Here is a 24,739-nt window from a genome sequence, read left to right on the forward strand (position 1 = left end):
CAGTATGATGAAATATCCTGTTCCTGAAAGCAATCCGCAACGCAACACACATTACATCTGTGGATTTCATTGCGTAATTTTGAAACTCCATTGAAGTCAATGGAGAAATTCCGCAACAAGTCCGCAACAACTCCGAAACAGACAGTGTATGCTGCGGATAGAAAATTCTGCATCGCAGCCTATGGTCCGCAGCAGAGTTTTCCGCCACGTCTGCACGAAGATAACTAAAAAGGTGTGGAAACCAATGGACAAACTGTCTGCTACGGATTTCCAATGCAGACTGTCCGCAGCGCAATTCCACCACATCTGAACGTTCCCTTATATGTACTTAGGGCTCAATTAGCCCGATGAAGTACAAAAGAGTGTCTTATTGGTTTCTGTCAGGCTGGTATACTTTTTCTTCAACGTATGGAACCTACGGGTGAGGTATGTCACTGTAGGGATTATGTCACAGGCATCCATTAAACATATAAGTCTTTGGCTTTTTAATAGGTTTTCATTACGTAAAGGTTAAATGGACACCATAATAGTCTGTGGATGACGAATACTTGTGATGGATATCTAACATTGACATCCATCACCCATAGGCTATAATGGTATCCGTTTAACAGATACATCATGAAAAGGACTCATGAGAATTCATGACGTAGCCGTTAAACGGATACCATTATGGCCTGTGGGTGATGGATTAACAAAAAGAAGAGAAGCGAGGCAGCACTTTCAAAATAAATGTGAGCTTTAATCACCAAATGCGACAATTCAGGCTGACAGGATCTTTCTCAAGCATGCTTAGATCAGCGTTGGGGAATGTTCACATGTAGAAGACTTGTTGCTGAAATTTCTGCAACTGTTCTATACATCTAAGGCTATGTTCACATCTGCGTCAGGGCTCTGTTCCGACGTTCTGTCAGAGCTTTCCGTCGGAACAGAGCCCTGACTGACACAAACGGAAACCATAGGTTTCTGTTTCCATCACTATTGATTTCAGTGGTGACGGATCTGGTGCCAATGGCTTCCGTTTGTCTCCATTGTGCAAGGGTTCCGTCGTTTTGATGGAATCAATACCGTAGTCGTCTACGATAGTCAGTCAGGCCTACGTTCCAATGGAAAGCTCTGTCAGAAGGGAGCCCTTACGGAGCCTAAATGAGGTTTGTAAAAATCCATGCACATGCTGTAAAACAACCACCTTCATTGTATGGAATGGATTGTCAGTTGTAGACCAATTATTCAAGATAGGCAATTACTTTATCACCAAACAAAGAAAAAAGTTATAAAATCTGCCAAATATACTGTAAAGATATGGATTCTTCCATAAAACACCATACTTTGTCACATACATGGTACTTTTCATACCTCCCTTATGGCAGTACAGAATTCACTCTGCAGTACTTTCTTCAGGGACTGTAATTTGTGAACTGGCACGGCTCCTGAATTCTCTAATTTCTCCAACAATTCTACAGCTCGAGAAACATCTGAATAAGAAAACCAAAATACAATTATTATGCACAGGCAAGCAAAAATAAAGCCTTTCACAGAAGACTGACTCAGAGGAAAAGGCGCTTACTATTGTCAGTGATTCCAGGATTATAAGGAGGAATTTTCATTCAAGAAACGTAGATTGCCTCTTTACTTTTAAAATATAAAGGGGTTGTACTATACACTAATACCAGATACGGCTAAACAGTGTTAGCACATAAAGAGTGGGGGAAGGGAGCTAAGACTTGAAGCCAAGCCTGAATCTCACTATGGAGCTCTTTTAGAAGGGATCCATGGAAGGACGACCTCCTAAGTGCACATATAGCTCTGATTTCAAGAGCCTACGGATCCATGTATGTATCTCATCTAGCGTCCGTTCTAACCGTGTGTTGGTGGGCAATATGGCTACCCATAGTTATTTTACCACTGTTTTCAGATGTTCCATGTTAGTAAACAGAATTTGATCAAATCAGTTTCTAAGGATAATATGAATGTAAAAAAACAATTCCTCCCAACAGTCCTATTTACTTCTGATTAGGCACCAATTATAATAAGTACAGAACCCTATTCACATTGCTATCAAATGAATGTATTAGATGTCTGTCTAGTAATTGGAGTGTGTCATGTGTGTCAGAGGAGCACCAGGTGAAAGAGGCCTGGTGCATGAATCTATCATCATGGGGGGGGCAAACAACAGCTGTCGAGGGACCAGACAGTCACCTTAAAATGACCTGAATACACTAATCTATACAGTCAGCTCTACTTGGGGCCATGTTCTCACACTCAGGATTATGTCAGGATTTAGGCGCTTAGTCCGCTCCTAAATCCTGACAGAATCCGCTCAAATTCCATGTGAATGGAGTATTTTATAACACATTCACAGAATCAGAAAAATATACGTGAAGAATAACGAACAAGCTGCAGATTTTAAAACCTGACGCATGTTCATTATTGCAGAGGATTCCACTCTGAAAAGTCACGGTTTAGCTCCATTGAATTAGAATGGAGTTAAATTCTGCGGATCCGCTGGCCAATTCACGCAGAAGTCCAAGTGTCAGCTCCGGATTTTTGCCATGGATTTGATAAATCCACGTTGATGTTGTTTGTGGCATATCCGTGACCCTACCCCTAGAGACTCATGCACTCATGGTGGTTGAAATAGGAACAACAGTCTCCTTAGCTGCAGTACTCAACATCTGCTTTTGGCAACTAAATTTGTAAAGCTGGGCACAGACTAAAACCATCAGTTATGACCAATGGAAATTTGTTCCAATGGCTGGAACACGTAAAGCACCTGTGACGCTTGAGAGGTTTTGATGACAACATATCCCCTTCTGATTTTTGCTAAGCGCCGTGTGATCATAAAGATCTTTTGTGAATTCATAACTCCATTTGCAAACTGGCTTTAATGGTAGCAAAAGTGTGTATATTATAATGGTATTATCGTTCTCTGTTTATTGCATTTGCATCTTCTGCCTAGCAACATTGGGGTATCCAGAAGAAGGAAGTCAGCAAAGTGAGCAAGGTGCTACACAGAGCTATAGGGTTAGGCATTGATTAAAGTGCTCTTTGGGACTACACTCCTGCGTTCCAGAGCCTTTTGGTGTCACCAGCATATCTACCACTTCATTACAGGTAAGGCTGTGCTCACAAGTTGTGTTTATATCGCAACAATATTCGAAAGATTTGATTTCATCAGAATTTCATAGCAGTGCATGGCAAGAATATTCAGACTACAGACTGCGCTATTCTTGCCGTTAAAAAACTCTGAAAATTTGATGGAAACCGCGGCAGAAGCATAAAATGGTAGTGTGAACAGAGCCTTATACTGCCCAGTCTAATATATAATGTGCATGCCACATGATTTTATCAGCCATACTTTTTATATCCTTGGTTCTATATATATCAGTTTACGCTAGAGAAAGCAATAATTACAGAAAGATATGCTACAAAATTTAATTTGTCAGGGCAATTGTGTCTTAGCAGTCTTGAAGAAAGAATATTCCGAGGTCAGATAAGGGTTTTAATGTTTTTGTTTTTTTAATATACTATACAATGTTCACATAGAAGAATATTATCAACTGGCTTTTAACTTTATCACAGTCAATAGTATAACAACCCATGTTTTGAATATACAAATAATGTCGATTTACATAGTTGTCATTTGAGATAAGTGAAGACAAGCTGTTCAGGGCTTGTCAGTCAATTTACATATTCAAAGGTTCAAAGACTGGCAAATCCAAGGCCACTGCCAGCAATGTTAATAAGTAACACTTCACATATCCTCCTGCTGGGAAAGATCCAAAATCTGTGAATGACATTAGTGTTGGCCAACATATGACCGGTGTCATCTTCATACGCTGCACATTTATCACAATTACTACCCTCTTCTGTAAGAAGATCTGGAACAACGTTGTTCCTGACAACAAAAAAATAATACTGGCAAAACTATTTTTAGTACAGAGCCTTGCTGAGTGCCTGGAAACCTGTAAGAATTCATTGCAGAGAATATGGCTTGTCTTATTAACATGAAGAACACTTCAAAGAGACACTGAAAATAGAGTCATTTTATTAAGTGTTAATTTAATTCTCACCAGAAACACACAGGGATCTCTTTCTATAAGATATGTAGATTAACAAGCTCATCTGTAGATGGTACCAGGGCCGGCGTCAGCACCCGGTGAACCAGGGCAAGTGCCGCGGCTCACTGTCCTTCAGGGGGCACACTCGGCCGCCAGGTGCTGACGCTGCCATCATGGCTCCTTCAGAAGTGGAATCCCCGGCCAGAGCACTGCCGACACTCTTGCGGGGGATTCTGCTTCTAGAGGGAGCCCCTGTCTAGGAGGCATCATAACTAGAGCTGCAGCAACCGCTACGGGGCCCACTGCATGAGGGGCCCTCAATGCACATTGGCCCCGCTAGCAGCCGCTATGGCTGCTATAGCGATAATGACGCCACATTCAATAAAATCTGCATCTTAAGTACGCAGATACTATTAAACGCTATGGCAGAGCAGGGAGGTATCTCCCCGCTTTGCCTTTTGCTAGGCTACAGACTCCCAGGCAGAGTGCTAGTAGCGCCCCTGAAATCACCATCCATATATGGACAATGATACCAGGAGGAGAGGAGTCCCAGGCAGAGCACTAGAAGTGGCTCTGCTCCAGGACTCTGTCTCTGGGGAAGTCCCTGACATCACGGTCCATATATGGAAAGTGATGTCAGAAGCAGAGCAATGTCCCAGGCAGAGTGCTAGTAGCTCTCTGCCCATGACTTTGGCTCTGGGATTGCCACTGACATCACTGTCCATATATGACATCACTGTCCAGAACTTCAGCTCTGCTCTGGACATCAATATCCATATATGGACAGTGACGTCAGGGGCTTCCCCAAAGATGGAGTCCTGGAGAAGAGCCTTTACTAGCGCTCCTCCCGGGGCTTCAGCTCTGCTCCGGACATTCCATATATGGACCGTGATGTCAGAAACAGAGCAGTGTCCCAGGGAGAGTGCTATCAGCACTCTGCCCGGGACTATGGCTCTGGGTTTCCCCCTGACATCACTGTCCATATATGGACAGTGACGTCAGGATCTCCTCTTGAAGTGGAATCCCGAGCCAGAGCGTCGGTATGCTCTGGTTGGGTATTCCACTCCTAGAGGGAGGCCCCAAAGGCTGTGTGGCACTACCGGGGAGGGGTACCAAAGGGGAGGGCTGTGTGGCACTACCAGGGAGGGGGCTTTGCGGCACTAACCGGGAGGGGGCTGTGTGGCACTATTTGAGAGGGGCCGGTATGGCACTACCTGGGAGGGGGGGCTGTGTGGCACTACCTGGGACGGGGGCTGTCTGGCACTACCTGGGAGGGGGGCTGTCTGACACTACCTGGGAGGGGGATACTGGCACTACCTGGGAGGGGGCTGTCCAGCACTACCTGGGAGGGGGCTGTCTGGCACTACCTGGGAGGGGGGGCTGTGTGGCACTACTTTGCAGGCGGTCTGTCTGGCACTACCTTGGAGTGGGGCTGTCTCGCACTACCTGGGAGGGGGCCATCTGGTACTGCCTGGGAGGGGGGCTGTGTGGCACTACCTAGGAGAGGGGCTGTGTGACACTTTACTGCCACCGTGAGTTCCCTGCAGATGGTCCCACTAAGTCTGTTTCGTCCAAGGGCCCACATAAACCTGTAGCCGGCCCTGGATGGTACTATGGTACATTTTGGACAATGCTTAATGGGTTATACATTAATACTACTACTACACATGGAGGTGTACAATGCCTGCTAAAACAAGATTCAAGGCTGCCTAGTGCAATGTGCATATGAGACTTTCTTAATTTGAGCCAAGGTTAGTTTTCCTTTACATTCTTTACCATAGATAAAAAAAAGACAGATTCCAATACATACAGTAAATCCTCCCCAAATGGATTCTTTAAAGGGGTTTTCCACCTTCTGACAACTGATGACCTATCCACCGGATAGGTCATCAGTACATGATCAGCTGGTCCGGTTCCTCCGTGCACCGGACGTACATGCCGGAAGCAGTTGGCTGCGGCCACAGAATAGCGGCCGAGCTGCATTACTACAGCTCTGCTCCGATTCAAGTGAATAGGAGCAGACCTGCAGTTCTACAGCACGGCCCCTATACAGTGTACGGAGCCAACTGCTTCAAGACTCCGTACATAGCATTATGTGTCATAACATCCGATGCTCGCAGGCCATTGGAGCGGCTTAACGGTGCGGGGTCCTGGTGTCGGACTCGCACCAACGATATACTGATGACCTATTTGGTGGATAGGTCATCAGTTGCCAGAAGGTAGAAAACCCCTTTAACCTTTCCTACACAGTGATCTGTTCACCATTTTTCTCTATAAGGATTAGATCACACAGGTTTTTTTAGCACTCATTTTGACGTGAAAACAGTGTTGAAATCAAACCCTAAAAATTGTCTGAAATCGCCTCTCATTCATTTCAATGGGAGGTACAAGCGGTTTTTTCCAGGGCGACTTTTGGCCGCTCGCAGTGAAAAAAGCGGCAAGTGCTTTCTTGCCGCAGTTTCGACCTGCGACCTCCCTTTGAACGTATGTGCCAGTCTTAATAAATTCCACCCAATGAGTTTTAAATCGATAGTGTACAATAGCTCTCAATAGAACAACAAGCAGTATTTGTTTGGTTAGCAAGGTTACATTCCTCATTCTCTTTATACATTTAGAGAACCTAGGCTATAAAAAAATAACAAGCAATTGTTAACTGTGTTAATATGCCTGTTTCCCATGTTTATGTAGGTGGGGCAAGAGTATAAGTTATTTTAAAATATGAAGGAATGATGAAATGGGACTTACCACATGCAAACAATGGACTTCAGCAAACATAATTTCTACCGCATTCTACACGTACTGTATATAAAATACTGTGCATACTGCACACAGGATGCATAACAAAGGAAAAACCTAATATATATATATGATTTCACTATATTCCAGTATACATTCATATGATAAATAGCTGTTGTGTAGTGCCACCTAGTGGTCATTAGTTAGTGAACTACTGCTAGTTCCAGTCCTGCATATATCTGTATGAACATAAACTACATATATATATATATATATATATATATATATATATATATATATATATATATATATATATATATATATAACATCGGTTTGTCAAGCCAGTCTAAAAATTGCCTAAAATGTGCAGTTCAACATATCATCTTTATATTCCTCCTGTCTCCACTAAGTGTTCGCTCCTTCATAATAGGTAATGCCTATTTTGAATTTAAAGAAAGACGATGTATTTATACATGTAATTTTTAGTAGTTTTTGTTTACGAGTGGAGAAAAGATTATAGAGATGGTTTAATATCTGGATTGGCTCTGCTACGAGTGTCATGATACAGCAGAAATCTACATAAAACAAGTTTTTTTTCCTGTGATATATAATCTTTATGGTTAATATACAACCTATATTTATTTAAACACAATATCATATTTAATAATTTAGCAAGATTCACCCACCCCCATATTTGTTATTCATATCTGAAACAGATCATTCTTGTGCTGTACAAGAGACTCTGTGCAAGAGACAGTAAGCGTATGTTTAGCGTAAATACTGCAGATTTTCCGCAACAGATTTAGTTGGGGAAAATCCACAGCAAAATACAGTAGCAGCAAAGTGGATGAGATTTGAACAAATCTCATCCACACGTTGCATAAATGATAAGCAGAAAAAAAGTTCAGAAATTGACCTGCAATGTTTTTTTTTTTTTTAATCCACAGCATGTCAATTGTATTTGTTTAATCGTTGCTTTTTTGTTGCAAGTTTTCCCTAATTGAATTCAGTGGGGAGGTAAAAAACCGCAGCAAATAGCAGATTTTTTGACTTTTGCAGCAAAAAAGCTGCGATTCCGCCACAAAAATCGCAACTCCGAAAAAAACAAAAACGTATACTTATCCAAAATTCTGTGTTTCTTCGTCCAGGCCGGCCTTCTGGGATGACGTTTCATCCCATGTGACCACAGCAGCCAGTCACAGGCTGAGGCGGTCATATGAGATAAAACGTCATCCCATGAGGCTGGGCTGCAGGACAGAAGAGGGACGCGTCGCCATGGCTACGTAAGTATTTAACTTTTTTTTTATGTACAGTTTTCCGCAGCGGACATTCTGTCTGAGAAACTGCACCATAATTTGGTGTGGTTTTTCGTCCAGAATTCCCTGCAGCACCCATGCCGGATACGCTGTGTGCTTTTACGCAGCGTATCCACCCTGTGTGAACATACCCTTAGTCTGACGTTTTTTAGTGTGTGTGCCGTATTGCATTAACATCTGTTATTTCTCTTGCAATGAACTATATATTCTACTGTCATGATGTTTGAGGTTATATCAGGTATGCCGTCTTTACCTTGGCTTTTAACGCATTAAATAAACAACGGCTAGATCTCTTATCTTGACTTTTTCACTTACTTTTCAATGTATTTTGTCGTGTGATATCACGCTGCAGCAAGTTATTACAATCAAGTTAAAGATGGCTACATCTGTATTACAGTAAAACCCAATTTCAGATGTAGTTATTGGGTTTCTGGATAATGTTATCCATGTAATTTTCTCTGCAACTGCAACTTATTTCCTTTTCCATACAAATACTTCTACATGAAAGCCGATCCTCTAACTATCCCTAAAGAAATAATTCTGCTAAACATACATGTTGGGCAGGTTTTATGGAGTCCATGCATGTTTATTTCAATGGGGAGAGGTGAATAAGACCCTAACTCCTGTGCATTTCTTATCTCATGGAGAAACAAAGAAATGGCATGTTAATATCAAACATCTCCTAACATCTGCTGTCATAAACCTTATGGGTTGCCTTCATCACACACATTAGGTCATCGCCCAATCCCTCCAAAATTGGCAGGTTCTGCCAACTTCAATGGCCAGTTTAACTTGAATCTGTTTGTGAAGTTATCATGTATTTATTTCCAATTGTTTATATAATGCTAACATGTTCCCAGTGCTGTTCGCAGATAATTTTTTGTGCACGCTGGGTAATAGCTTAAATAATTTCTGAAATTGATAAAATAATTGAAAGAATAGGATTTGAAAGTAAATTTCTGTGTTTATTGGTTTAACACAATAATACCTATTTTTTCACATGAATTTCCCATTGTCTTTGGCATAATCCATACCTCTCAACCTGAAAAAGGCAGGAGTAAGTCTTTTCATGTAAAAAAAAAACAAAAAAAACTAAATCTGCTATTTCACCCATGAAACAACCCTCCACATATTTTTAGGTGGTGCAATGTGGGAATTTCATTTTATATCTGCCTGTGTTTTCAGGATGACCTGAACATACACTACCGGTCAAAAGTTTTAGAATATCTCAGTTTTTCCCTTTTTTAATGATGTTTACACATTTTAATGTACTTTGAAATGAAATAATAGGAGAAATAAACAAGTTAAGATGAAAAAAAAAGAATAGATTAACTTTGTTTCAACAAATCAAATCTAGATTTTTGACTCTTCAAAGTAGCCACCTCTAGCGGATATAACAGCTTTACACAATTGAGGCATTCTTTCTACAATTGCATTCAGATATTGTTCAGAAACCCAACATTGTTGCAGAAGTTCCTACAAACGTGCTGCACTTGTAGGTTGCTTTGCTTTCACCCTTCTGTCCAGTTCATCCCAAACAAGCTCAATGGGGTTTAAAGAGCCTCTGTCACCAGTTTATAACTTGCCTATCTGCTACCTAATCTAATAGGCGCTTTGATGTAGATAACTACTGTTTTGTTTTGTTTTAAAAAAAAAAATTGTATTATTTAGCAAGTTACTTTTCGATTTATGCAATTTTTTTCTAAATGCCCTACTGCCGTTTATTTTCTATTCACCAAGTGGGCGTTGTATAGAAAGTGTATGACGCTGACCAATCAGCATCATACACTTCTCTTCCAGCTTGATCCACAGCACAGCACAGCAACAGTGACTTCCTCCTGCAGATCCTTCACCGGAGCGACGGAAGACTGAACAGGCATCGCCTCCAGCTGCTGCAGATTTGGATAGACGTTCTGACACGGTTGAAGGCGACATCTTTTCTGTCTTCCGTTGCTCCGCTGAAGAACCTGCGGGAGGAAGTCACGTCACATCGTGATCTCGCGAGATCACGCTGTGCTGTGAATCAATCTGGGCTGGAATTAAGAGAAGTGTATGACGCTGATTGGCCAGCGTCATACACTTTTCTATGCAATGCCCACTTGGTATATAAAAAAGAAACACCAGTAGGGAATTAAAAAAAAAATTCATAAATTGAAAAATGTTCATAACTTGCTTAATAATAAACGTTTTAAAAAAAACAAAAAAAAAACAAAACAGTAGTTATCTACATCAAAGCGCCTATTAGATTAATAAGAATTTATAATTAATTGTTATGGTAACTCCCTTATATAACTATATTGCTTGTAAAATGTACAAATGGTTATATGCTCGAGTTACAGCCCCCTGTAGATAGCGCCACACACAACCCCCTGTATATAGCGCTACACACAGCCCCCTTTTAGATAGCTCCACACACAGCCCCTTGTAGATAGCGTCACACGGACCCCCTGTAGAAAGCACCACACAGATACCCTGTAGAAAGCGTGAACAAAGCCCCTTGTAGATGGCGTCACACAAAGCCCCCTTGTAGATAGCGCCACACACAGCCCCCTGTAGATAGCTCCACACACAGCCCCTTTGTAGATAACTCCACACACAGCCCACCAGTAGATAGCGTCACACAGCCCCCTGTAGATAGCACCACACACAGCCCCCTATAAATAGCATCACACACAGCCCCCTTGTAGATAGCACCACACCCGGCCCCCCCTTGTAGATAGCGCCACACACAGCCCCCTGTAGATAGCACCACACACAGCCATTATAGATAGTGCCACACACAGCCCCCTTGTAGATAGCTCTACACATAGCCCCCTGTAGATAGCGCCACACACAGCCACCTGTAGATAGCGCCACACACAGCCCCCCTTGTAGATAGTGCCACACACAGCCCCCCTTAAAGATAGTGCCATACATAGCCCCCTTGTAGATAGCTCCACAAACAGCCCCCCTGTAGATAGCTACACACACAGCCCCCTTGTAGATAGCACCACACACAGCCCCCTGTTGTAGATAGCGCCACACACAGCCTCTTGTAGATAGCGCCACACACAGCCCCCCCTTGTAGACAGTGCCACACACAGCCTCCTTGTAGATAGCTCCATACACATCTTTTATATAGCCCACACACCCCCTCTCTTGTAGATAGCGCTACACACAGCCCCCTTGTAGATAGCTCCACACACAGCTCCCCTGTAGATAGCGCCACACACAGCCCCCCTGTAGATAGTGCCACACACAGCCCCTTGTAGATAGTGCCACACACAGCCCCCTTGAAGATAGCTCCATACACAACCCCCTTTTATATAGCACCATACACCCCTTCTCTTGTAGATACTGCCATACACAGCCTTTTGTAGATAGTGCCACACACAGCCCCCTTGTAGATAGCTCCATACACAGCCCCCTTGTAGATATCTTTACACACAGCCCCCTTTGTAGATAGCGCCACACGGAGCCCCTGTAGATAGCACCATACAGACCCCCTGTAAAAAGTGCGACACACAGCCCCTTGTAGATGGCGTCACACAAAGCCCCCCTGTAGATAGCGCCACACACAGCCCCCCCTTTCCATATAGTGCCACACACAGATAGCTCAACACACAGCCCCCCAGTAGATAGCGCCACCCCTGAGAGGATGGGAGGGCCCTGGGAGGATGGGAGCAAAGCAGCCGTATCAAAACAGCTGATCTCTGCTGAAAGACGCCCTGTAGATATCTTTACAAACAGCCCCCTTTGTAGATAGCGCCACACGGAGCCCCTGTAGATAGCACCACACAGACCCCCTGTAAAAAGCGCGACACACAGCCCCTTGTAGATGGCGTCACACAAAGCCCCCCTGTAGATAGCGCCACACACAGCCCCCCCTTTCCATATAGTGCCACACACAACCCCCTTGTAGATAGCTCCATACACAACCCCCTTTTATATAGCGCCACACACACCCCCTCTCTTGTAGATAGCGCCACACACAGCCCCCTTGTAGATAGCTCAACACACAGCCCACCTGTAGATAGCGCCACACACAGCCCCCTTGTAGATAGTGCCACACACAGCCCCTTGTAGATAGTGCCACACACAGCCCCTTGTAGATAGCTCCATACACAACCCACTTTTATATAGCGCCACACACCCCCTCTCTTGTAGATAGTGCCACACACAGCCCCTTGTAGATAGTGCCACACACAGCCCCCTTGTAGATTGTGCCACATACAGCCCCCTGTAGATAGCTTCACACACAGCTCCTGTAGATAGCATGACACACAGACCCTTTGTAGATAGTGTCACACACAGCCACCCCCATAGATGGTGCCACACAGTTCCCATGAAGATAGTGCCACACAGCCCCCACTTGTCGATAGTGCCACACAGCCCCCCTGCAGATAATTCCACACAGCCCTCTCTTGTATATGGTGCCACACAGCCACCCCTTTTGTTGACGATGCCACACAGCCCCCTGTACATTGTGCCACACAGCCCCCCCTTCATATGGTGCCACACAGCCCTCCCTTGTAGATGGTGCCACATAGCCCCCTTATAGATGGTGCCACACAGCCCTCCCTTGTAGATGGTGCCACACAGCCCCCCTCCCCTTATAGATGGTGCCACACAGCCCTCCCTTGTAGATAGTGCCACACAGCCCCCTTTAAAGATGGTGCCCCACAACCCTCCCTTGTAGATGAGGCTACTCAGCCCCCCTTATCGATGGTGCCAAACAGCCCTCCCTTGCAAATAGTGCCACACAGCCCCTCTTGTCGATGGTGCCACAGAGTCCACCTGTAGATGGTGCCACACAGCCCCCCCTTGTAGATGGTGCCACACAGTTCCCCCTTGTAGATGATGCCACACAGTTCCACCTTGTAGATGATGCCACACAGCCCCCCTTGTAGATGATGCCACAGAGCCCCCCTTGTAGATGATGCCACACAGCCTCCCTTGTAGATGATGCCACACAGCCTCCCTTGTAGATGATTCCACACAGCCCCCCCTGTAGATGATGCCACACAGCTCCCCCCCCCCTTTGTAGAAAGAAATTGAAAAAAATAATTACCTAGCCCCGTTCCCTGCTGTGAGACCATTGCGCAGGCTGGTGTGATCCAGTGATCACGCCGGCCTGTGAGTCCCAGCGTTTTGTAGGCTGCATGCCTAATATGGCCTGTAGCCTAGAGATGGTGGAGCAGGTAGCAGTTCTGCCAGAGTATTCAATGGTATCTGCATCCTGAGGACGCTGATACAATTGAAAATGGCAATCGCTAGGACCGGGCCCCCCACCCCTGAGAGGATGGGGGGGCCCTGGGAGGATGGGAGCAAAGCAGCCGTATCAAAACAGCTGATCTCTGCTGAAAGGCACCCTGTATGCTGGGCGGCTGCAGCAGAGATCAGCTAGCTAATCGCTGCTGTAGCCCTCTGGCATACAGGGCGCCTATCAGCAACGATCAACTGTTTTGATACGGCTGCTCTGCGGCGCCCCCCTCTTCCTTACACTGTAGTTGCACCCAGGCGCATGCCCCCCCCCCCCCAGCTACGCCCCTGCTGAAGCTACATGTGTATTGCATGATCATTTGCCACTTTTTGCCTTCTACAGAAAGTCAGTTTTTTTTTTTAAACTGACTGCTTTCTATTTCTGGTGGGATCATTTGTACAAACATTTCCACAGAAGGCCAATCGGCCGCATTGCGGACAATCATTTTCTTATGTGTATGGCCCACTTTAAGGATCTATTTAAAGAGGCTCTGTCACCAGATTATAAATGCCCTATCTCCTACATAATCTGATTGGCGCTGTAATGTAGATAACAGCAGTGGTTTTTATTTTGAAAAATGATCATTTTTGAGCAAGTTATGAGCAATTTTAGATTTAGTTTCTTAATGCCCAACTGGGCGTGTTTTTACTTTTGACCAAGTGGGTGTTGTAAAGAAGTGTATGAGACTGACCAATCAGTGTCCTGCACTTCTCATTGTTCCAGCCCAGCATGATCCACAACACAGTGAGATTGTGCAGTGAAAGAAGCTGGGCTGGAACAATGAGAAGTGTATGTCACTGATTGGTCACTGATTGGTCAGCCTCATACACTTCTTTACAACACCCACTTGGTCAAAAGTAAAAACACGCCCAGTTGGGCATTAAGAAACTAAATCTAAAATTGCTCATAACTTGCTCAAAAATGATCGTTTTTCAAAATAAAAACCATTGCTGTTATCTACATTCCAGCGCCGATCAGATTATGTAGGAGATAGGGACTTTATAATCTGGTGACAGAGCCTCTTTAATAATGTATGCCGTTTCTATTGTGAAATCTGGTGACAGTTCCTATTGAAGCTTAATTATCTGATATCTGAGAACAAGGTAAGACATAGTCTAACAAACTAGACATGGAACCAAAAAGGTCTACTGGGATTCTATTTGATTTATTTTACTTTACAATAATTAACTTGTACTACCCAATTAAAAATAAATGAATAATTTCTCTTAAAAAAAAAAAACAGCAATTGGAGTTAATTGCATTTGAAGCGGTTACTACTAGGCCAAACGCAGTTATTTTATGTAGTAACGACATATTATGGGAACTAATATGTATTTCTAAAGTATATTTATGTCATAATCACAGAGTTATTGTATTGTTTGCTGTATTGCTGATAAATATAGTCTGTAACAATAGTTCTTAAAGGGAACCAGTCACCAGCATTTTTACCTATTGAGATTTACTTATCCCTCACTGGCCACTGCTATCAAAAGTTCATTGCCGTTATCCCATCTCCTAAACTCCTCCTCCGACTGTAAATAACGGTCTGCAAACATTTTGCGCCTTTTATCGTAATAATCCGGGGTCCCTTTGTGAGCGCACACCAGAAGAGGACATCAATGCACAAGCACTGGATTTTGTGTGCTGGGGAAGGCGAGGAGCTGTCAATCAAAAGTAAGGAGGCGGGGTTAACTCGGAAAGACTTGAGGAATGAAGATATTACTATTTTCAAATGAAGATCTGACTCTTTTATGCTCATTAGCATACGGTGTGGGAACACTAAAAAGCTGAATACTAAAGCTACAGAGCCGACTAAGAAGACAATTATAGGTTATATAGAAATGATTTTTCACCCACTACCACCAGGTATTGCTGGTTTAATAGGTGAAATGCTGGCGACAGGTTCCTTAAGGTTAAAGAGACTACCACTTTAAGCTGTTAAGCATACTTCTGATATAAAGCATATTACTGCTATAAACATCTCTAAAGTCTGTTTGTTTTAGCACAATGACATGAAAAAACATAACACTCCCAGAGGCTTTGAGTGAAATCATAAAGGCGTAAAACAGAGGTTAAATTATGAAAAGTCCCTTCTGTAAATAACTACTGACTTTAGTATTCTGTGTATCACATTTTAAAGTCAACACTGTAGCATTAAAGAAGTCACTCATACACCTTATATAGCTAAGCTTATATGTACAGTTAGGGCACATTCAGATGTGGCGGAATTGCTGTTGAATTCCGCTGCGGACAGTCCGCAGTGGAATTCTGCAGCAGACATTTTTTATATTTGTTTCTATACATTTTTAGGAAACTTAGTTCAGACATTGCAGAAAATAACTGTGCGGAATTTACTCTGCGGTGCAGAATTTTCCCTCTGCAGCATACACATTATGTTGCAGAGAAGCAGCAGAATTTCACTGCAGATTTCAGCCTTTGCATTGCAAAGGCTGAAATCTGCAGCAAGTCTGCGGTAATATCCAGAACATCAGTATTACCTGTCAAATATGAAAACGTTGCTGCAAATTTGCAACGAATCTGCAGCAACATTTTCAGCGGAAAAATTCTGCCACGTCTGAATGTGCCCTAAGGGTATGTTCACACTGAGTTTTTTGCAGGCAGAAAAATCTGCCTCAAAATTCCTACAGGAATTTTGATGCAGATTTTGACCTGCCTGCACTTTCTTTGCCGTATTTTTTTACAGCGTTTTTCTCAGCCGTGGTCATTGGGCATTGCGGACAAAAAACGCTGAGGAAACCGGTTTCTCTGCCTCTCATTGATCTGAATGGGAGGTCAGAGATGGAAACGTGGTAAGAAAGAGCATGACGCTTTTTTTTCCCCAAATCAATGGGAGGCAATTTTGGCTGGTTCTTGGTGCTGTTTCCGAAACCTATTGTAGATTATACACAGCTTTGATTCTCTGTACAAATGACATCAAAAGAGCTACAGTATATTAGTTACATACATAAGTTATTCTGTGCTTTGATCCTTATTGACAGATGACACAAACTACACAATGAGTACTTGTCTAAGGCAAACACAGATCTATAATAATATAACAATAGCATATAATGATAATAATCATAACCAAATGCAGCATATCAATATTCTGTAGCAGGAACATAAATAACAGCTTCAGTTTTTCTTGTTGGTCTTCCTGTACCAATTGTAGGGATAAAATACAGAAAGGAAGACATATTATCTGCAGGGATTGTTGTAAAGAAATACCCACCGTTAAGTTTTAAATGGATGGGATATAATTTTAAAAAAAGACATTGGGGAAGGTTTATCAAAACTAATGCAAAGGAAAAGTGGAGTAGTTTTTATTTTTTTTACCGTCCCTCAGCAAAATGAGAGGTGACATCAGATTGGTTGCTATGGAGAAGTGCTCTACTTTATCCTTGCACTACTTTTGATAAAACTCCCTACTTGAGTATTCCTTTCCTGTCATATTGACAAAGAAACAATTTATTCAGTTATTTCTTGCTTGTAATTCTCTCGTGTCTGTATTCCGAAAGTGATGATCTACAAATATGCAGTAACTGTAAAACGGCTGATTTTTTAACAACTTGATAGAAGAGGTCAACTCAGAAGCTAACGTAAACTGGTGTTTTTGTTTTATTTCAGATGGAAATGGTTAGGTGGTTTTCCCACAATTATAATTTATCACCTATCCATAGAAATGTTTTTGTAGCTCCTATAGAATTCCTAAGGAGCATCAGCGCACATATAAACTTTTCAGGACCCATCTACTAGTTATTGGTGGTAATTTATTGTTGGGAAGCCTCTTTTATTCAGCTATTTAGTAACATATAAAAGCAATTCAGGAGTCTATCAATCATATTCCACTTTCTAAATATATTTCAATTTAGTAAACCTTGGCTGAGCCCCCATGCACACAAGCATATTTTTCCCTCCTGTAAATACTGGCGTAAATATGGGTTCGTTGTCCCCCGTATTACACCCGTATTTACGGATCCGTTTAATCTGCTATATTGCACTGCACTAATGGCCAGCCCCTCCTCTCTATCCAGCACTGATAGAGAGAAGAGGCTGCTGATCAGTGCTGGATAGAGAGAAGGGGCAGCCCATGCTCTCTATCCAGCACTGATCACCAGCCTCTTCTCTCTATCCAGCTCTGATCGGCAGCCTCTTCTCTCTATCAGTGCTGGATAGAGAAAAGGGGCAGCCGTTTCGAGCACAGTTTCCGCAGCGGAACGCAGCAATAGAAGTAAAAATAAATTCATACGTACCCCGGCCATTGTCTTGGTCACACATCCCTTTTTTGACATACAGTCTGACCTCCCTGGATGACGCGGCAGTCCATGTGACCGCTAAAGCCTGTGATTGGCTGCAGCGGTCACATGGGATGAAACGTTATCCCAGGAGGCTGGACTGGAGGAAGAAGCAGGGAGTTCTGGGTAAGTATTAACTTTTTTTTGTTGTGGGTTTTTCAAGGAAACATTAGAAATCTATATTGTGAGCGCCGCGCATGGTACTCACTGTCCAGCGGTAGTCACTGTCCAGGGTGCTGAAAGAGTTACTGCCGAACAGTGCAGCCCCTTCTCTATATCCAGCACTGATCGTTTAACTCTTTCAGCACCCTGGACAGTGACTATCCCCTGATGTCGCCTAGCAACGCTCCCTTAATTACGAGTGCACACACATAGCCACCCATAATTACGGGAGCCCCATAGACTTCTATGGGCCTGCCCGTGCCATAATTACGGCCTGAAATAGGATATGTTCTATATTTTTCAACGGCCCGGGCACCCTCCCGTAAGCAAACAGGAAGGTACCTGTGGCCAATAGAAGTCTATGGGCCCGTAATTACTGTCGTGTGCATGGGGCCTGAATCTGCTTTCTAGCTAGTGTATACAACCAATTTGTACACATGAAGCGCTAATGGGCTATCTCAAGAAACAATAATATGGTATAGTGTGTAGAATAATAAAGTAAATTACATCTCAATTTTACACCATTAAAGATACAGATATCCTCTTATATATAAACCAAGTGTGACTTGGTGTTTTTGACCAAGGACATATACAAGAAACCTATAGAGGAAATGGTCAAAAAACTGATGCAAATGTAGCAAATAAATAGAAATTCATTTTATTAACAGACAGATACAAACAAAGAGTAATATATGCAGGGTATGAATGATAAAATACAAGGAGATGAGATGACAGCATAGAATATACTGGTTGTGCCTGGTATGCAAGCATAAGGGAAGTGTAGAGTAAAGTGCAATGTGCAGATAATAATGTGCTGTTAAGGCTATACAGCACTTTGAAAAATATATGGATGCAAAGCAGGACATGCAACAGTAACCAGTACAACAGTACAACAGTAACCTAGGTCTTATGATAGGAAAATGCTATCAACCCTCCAGAGTATATAACAGCAATAAAGATCAGTCAAAGTACATACCCAGATTCATGAATGATCCCACATGCAGGAGACGCCAGACCCGACGCGCGTTTCGGCGGATGCCTTCGTCTGGGGGTCCCTTTCTAGCTAGTGGCATATGTTTTTACTGTGGCCACTAACTGGCTTTATTCAGATGCAGTAGCCTTTTTACGCTGCTGCATCGTAATAAATAAACAGCGCCGGGAGCAGTTAAATCTCCCTGCTCTCAGCTACCGGAGGTAGCTGAGGGCTGGGAGCATACCTGCCCGAACGGGCGAGATCTAAAGAAGTATCGATCTCGTCCGTTTAACCCCTCAGATGCGGCATTCAATAGCGAGCGCCTCATCTGAGTGGTTTTGGAGGGAGGAGGCTACCTCTCACACCCCACCGGCACCCTGTGATCTGTGATAAGAGAAAGGATAAGCAAGTAATACAACGGACAGGCAAGTAATACACTGCTACAGAAGTATTGCAGTGTATTATAAAAGTAATCAGATCGCATAGTGAAGTCCCCTAGTGGGACTAATAAAAAAAAGTTTAAAAAAAGTTTTATAAAGTTAATAAGAAATGTTAAATACTTTTGTGTCAAAAAAGACAAAAGTATAATAGGTATGATACCTTTATTGGCTAACCATAAAAGTTCTATATGCAAGCTTTCAGAGCACAGAGGCCCCTTCTTCAGGCAGTTTACAAATGAATGACTTAGAAAAAAGCACAACATTTAGATGTTACACAAAGACAATTAGTACATGAGGTGATATTTATTAATAATAAATAAATAAAAATCCGAAGTGAAAAAAAGATAAGAGACCCATTATTTTCCCCTTACAAAATGCTTTATTATTAAAAAATGAAAAAAAGTTACACATATTTGGTATCGCCGCGTCCGTAAGTACCCCAACTATAAAGTTATTACATTATTTAACCCGCTCGGCGAACGCTGTAAAAAATAAAATAAAAAAACAATGCAAAAATTGCTGTTTTCTATTCAATCCTATTCAATCATGCCTTAAAAAATGTGATAAAAAGTGATCCAAAGTCACATGTACTCCAAAATGGTACCAAAAAACCACAAGTCGTCCCTCGAAAAAAAGCCCTCATACAACTGCATCGACAGAAAAATAAAAAAGTTATGGCTCTTCAAGTATGGAGACACAAAAACAAATACTTTTGAAAAAAAATTGTTTTTACTGTGTAAAAGTAGTAAAACATACAAAATCTGTATAAATTTGGTATTGTCGCAATCATAACAACCCACTAAATAAAGTTATTGTGTTATTTATACCACTCGGTAAATGGCGTAAATTTAGGACGCAAAAAAATTGTGGCAAAATTTCAGGTTTTTTTCTATACCCCCCCAAAAAAGTTAATAAAAGTTAATTAATACATTATTTGTAGCCCAAAATGGTGCTATTAAAAAATACAACTTGTTCCACAGAAAACAATACCTTATCAGTGGAGGATTAAGTAGACCTTAGGCCCTGGGCTGTTCCACAAACTTGGGCCCCCTTCTCCACCGCCGCTCTGCCGTGCCACCATAGTGAACCCAACCTTTCTGTGAGAGCATTGACAAATGGTTGTTACGATTACCCTTGTCAAAGGCCTGTGTCCTTACATACTGACAGTCTCCAACCAGCGCTGACAGTATAACACTGTGTAGGGACACTTCCTCCTGACAATGGGAATTTGTCTATTAGTCCTGGGTACACAAAGATATGTAGAATACAAGGATTTCCTACAACAGACCTGTTAGGAGAGGGGACAGATCCCCTATAGATCCAGTGACTCACAAGTGATGCCTTCTCTGATGGGAGTCGTTCTCTTTTCTTCTCCATCTAACGCAGACCATTATGGCGACTTCTCCTGCAGCCATTTCCAGCCTCTATAGAAACACACAAATTCAGCCACCAAGGCCCAGCACCATACATTAAAGGGGTTATCCGGGCACGGACCGTTTTTATACTGAGGACCTATCGATGTGCCCAGACAACCCCTTTTATTCAGACTAATAAATTTGGACACCAGACTAGATCATAGAATACATACAGACCCAGACCTTCTAAACTATTGCAGTCCCCAGACCAGATCCCCCTAAACAAATACAGACCCCAAAACAAGCACCCTAAATAAATACGGACCTCAGACCAGACCCCCTACACTAATAATGACCCCAGACCTGACTACCTTAATACAGACCCCAGACCAGACCCCCTAAACTAATACAGACCCCTAAATAAAGACCCCTAAACTAATACAGACCCTAGACCATGCCCTCTAAATACAGACCCCATAAACTAATACAGACCACAGACCCACTAAATACAGATCCCAGACCCCTTAAACTAACACAGACTCCTAAATATACAGACCCTAAACCCCTTATACTGATCCAGACCTCAGACCCCCAAAATACAGACCCCAGACCAAACCTCCTAAATACAGACCAGACCCCCTAAATACAGACCCCAAACCAGGCCCCCTAAATACATACCCTACACCAGACCCCCTAAATACAGTCCCCACACCCTAAATACAGACTCCCTAAATACAGTCCCCCTAAATACAGACCCACTAAATACAGTCCCCCTAAATACAGACCCACTAAATACAGTCACCCTAAATACAGTCCCCCTAAATACAGTCCCCCTAAATACAGACCCCATAAATACAGACCAGTCCCCCTAAATACAGACCCCTTAAATTAATTTATCCCCTTATACTTACATGGCAGCTCGCCTCAGTCTTCTCTGTGGAGTCTTGCTGCTGCTCATGGACCTGCGGTATCTAAAGGTCATTTTGCGGGACATATACAATGCCGTTTCATCACGGTTTTTGCAGCGATTCGCGGCAAAAGCGCTGCAAAAACGCGTCAAAGCTACATTGTACTTTGGGCGGCCATGGGCCCCCCAGGAGCCTCGGGCGCCGGGCAGCCGCACAAAATGCCCTATGATGATCTGCCATTGTACCTTATACAGCTATGTCGACGCAAAAATAAAAAAGTTATAGCTCTTTGAATGAGGCGATAGAAAAACGTAAAAAATAGCTTGGTCATTAAGGTCTAAAATATAAAGTACAGTGAAGTTTACCGCTCAGACGGCACTGGTAACAGTCCAATATCATTCAGTATGGACTCTCTCCCAGAAAAATGCAGTGGACAGTCCGCAATCCAATGAGGGTGTGGATGGTAATTCTTATCAATGTAGTTCCACCAAGCTCCTTATTGTCTCTCTCCACATTCAAAGAACTCCTGGTAGGAAAAGGATCTTATGTCTCTAATAGATGGAAAAAGGAAGACACATAGTGCAACACCCTCTGAAAAAAGATTGCTCCACGCCAAGTTTAATCCATACTCACAGAAGTAACAAGAAATAAAAGCATCAAGGTAAGTAAAAATCTTTAAAATTTCTAATTTAAATGTCATGCGGCTATATAAACCTGTTAATTAGACACGTCACACATGCCCCAGAGGAAGCCGGAAGGGCGAAACCCAGGGTCGGGCGAGAGTGTTTGGCGTGCCGCTTAGAGATTTTAAAGATTTTTACTTACCTTGATGCTTTTATTTCTTGTTACTTCTGTGAGTATGGATTAAACTTGGCGTGGAGCAATCATTTTTCAGAGGGTGTTGCACTATGTGTCTTCCTTTTTCCATCTATTAGAGACATATGATCCTTTTCCTACCAGGAGTTCTTTGAATGTGGAGAGAGAGAGACGATAAGGAGCTTGGTGGAACTACAAGGATAAGAATTACCATCCACACCCTCATTGGATTGCGGACTGTCCACTGCATTTTTCTGGGAGAGAGTCCATACTGAATGATATTAGACTGTTACCAGTGCCGTCTGAGCGGTAAACTTCACTGTACTTTATATATGTTTTTTAGGGTATTTGTTGGATCATACCCAATTTAGTTTTGCCTGCGCCGGTCTGAGAGAGATTTTGTGGGTATTTGAGGCAAGAGAAACCACCATTATATTAAGGTCTAAAATAGGCTGGTCACTGAGGGGTTAATACGACAGTTTATGCATTCTACCTTTGAACATATTTCTAACTAAGCTGCAGTGAAGGTGACAACTGGATGGCCTCATTTATAATTGTTGGATGATCATGGATCCTGGTGCGCTTAATACTGCTAACATCCTAATGCCATATTCCTAGTACAGAGGAGTAAACACGAGCAATGGCGTGCATTAAGCTTTTCTTCCAGGTGGTAGATCTTAATAGGTGAATTAAACGATAAAACCACTTTTTAACCAATTCATATTTCTAAAGAACAATCGACCATTACATTATAGCAGTTCACATGGAATAAAAAGATACTACCCAACAATAGATAGATCCTGCTTACTCAGACTATATACTGTATATCTGTAATCTGATATACTGTTCCCTGCTTGCATGCTGAAGGGTTCTGCAGCCTACATAGCTTTTCACCCTTTAACGTCATCAGTGACCTATTTATAGGCAGATGGAGAATCAATCTAAAATGCACTGGATGAACTTGATTGTTTTAAGCCACAGTGTAATATTAAATCCCACGGAGAAAGCGCTGAAAGAGGCACATGGGCAAACAAACACTCTACACAGGAAAATGGACTATGGGTATTTGTGTTTGGGCACAGTTTATATTATATAGGTGTGTTTTAGATAATACACAATAAATACATGTACACATATTCATAGTCTCCTAAGAAAGCCCATGATGTCGGAAAGGTTAAAAAGTATTTAAAAAAATACATGCTTATTGATTCTAGGTGTGGCATTTGCATTTGGAAGCTGTTACTGTGAACCCACAACATGAGGTCAAAGGAGCTCTCAATGCAAGTGAAACAGACCACCATTAGGCTGAAAAAAATTAAGAAATCCATCACAGAGATAGCACAAATGTTAGGAGTGGCCAAACCATCAGTTTGGCACATTCTTGAAAAAAGAGAAGACTTCATGAGAGCAAATACAGAGGGTTCACAAAAAGGTGCAATCCATTAATCAGCCTCAAAAATAGAAAGGCCAGATTAGACTTTGCCAAACAACATCTAAAGAAGCCAGCCCAGTTCTGGAACAGCATTATTTGGACAGATGAAACTAAGATCAACCTGTACCAGAATAATGGGAGGAAGAAAGTATGGAGTGCAGCATCCCAGAAGATACCCTTCTGGTTCCCTGTTATTTGTATGTCATGCATTGTATGTGTTTTACATGTCTTTATTATTTTTCACACAGTGTGCTGTTCACCAGCTGAAGAGAAGGATGAAGGTATCAGTGGGGAGCCACTAGAGGGTGCATTGTACATCTAGCATTGTTTGAAAAGGGGGTGGAGCCTGGCTACAGCCCGAGAGCCTCACTCTGACTCTGTCTCACAGTCTACACAGAGGAGTCGAGTCGTGTCTGTGAGGAGACAGACATGTCTGCTAGCTGCTCTGACACAGCAGATTAATACAATCCTTTCAACTGGCAACAGGTCTCAGCACCTGCAGCCCAATGCAAGAGGAGGAACAGTAAGGAGATTGTAACCAGCATATCATCTCTATCATCACCACAGCAAGTATTATTTAGCTGAAAAGCTGTCTGTCTGTTTCTGAGGAGAAGTCTATATAATATTGGGCCTCAGAACTCCTGCTGGCGCTGTTACCGGTTCTGCCGCACGCCACAATTAATATAAGAAGTGTCTATCAAGTCACTCAACTACAACCCTCATCACTGAGAAAAGTGAGTTCATTTATTACACACGCTGCTGGAAAAGTGAATGATTTCTAGATATAGCTGGACAATTGAAACCCTCATTGGTCACCCACTGGTCCCTTCTTCCCCTCAACTGTTGAAGTGGACAGAAGATAACGTGCCTCCATTTTGGAAGACTGTATAAAGTTCTTCAGTAAACGTGAGTTATTCAAATCCCCTGTGTCGTCTGGTCCCTGCACTGCATAACATCAAGGGCACCCCACATACCACCTTGCCAGGCGCACACATACTACTACCAC

General features: G+C 42.7%; 1 protein-coding gene across 2 annotated transcripts in view; it reads right to left on the bottom strand.

Moving 5' to 3' along the window:
* LIN7A (lin-7 cell polarity scaffold A) overlaps window positions 1–24,739 on the bottom strand; it is an 89,559-nt gene that overhangs the window by 33,706 nt on the left and 31,114 nt on the right. For both annotated transcript variants that reach the window (XM_075860082.1, XM_075860083.1), the window contains exon 2: window positions 1,354–1,472. In XM_075860082.1, coding sequence (XP_075716197.1) covers window positions 1,354–1,472 — 119 coding nt within the window. The remainder of the gene's footprint in view (window positions 1–1,353; window positions 1,473–24,739) is intronic.

The sequence above is a fragment of the Rhinoderma darwinii genome, chromosome 3 (assembly GCF_050947455.1).
Source record: "Rhinoderma darwinii isolate aRhiDar2 chromosome 3, aRhiDar2.hap1, whole genome shotgun sequence".
In the NCBI taxonomy this organism is placed as follows: Eukaryota; Metazoa; Chordata; class Amphibia; order Anura; family Rhinodermatidae; genus Rhinoderma; species Rhinoderma darwinii.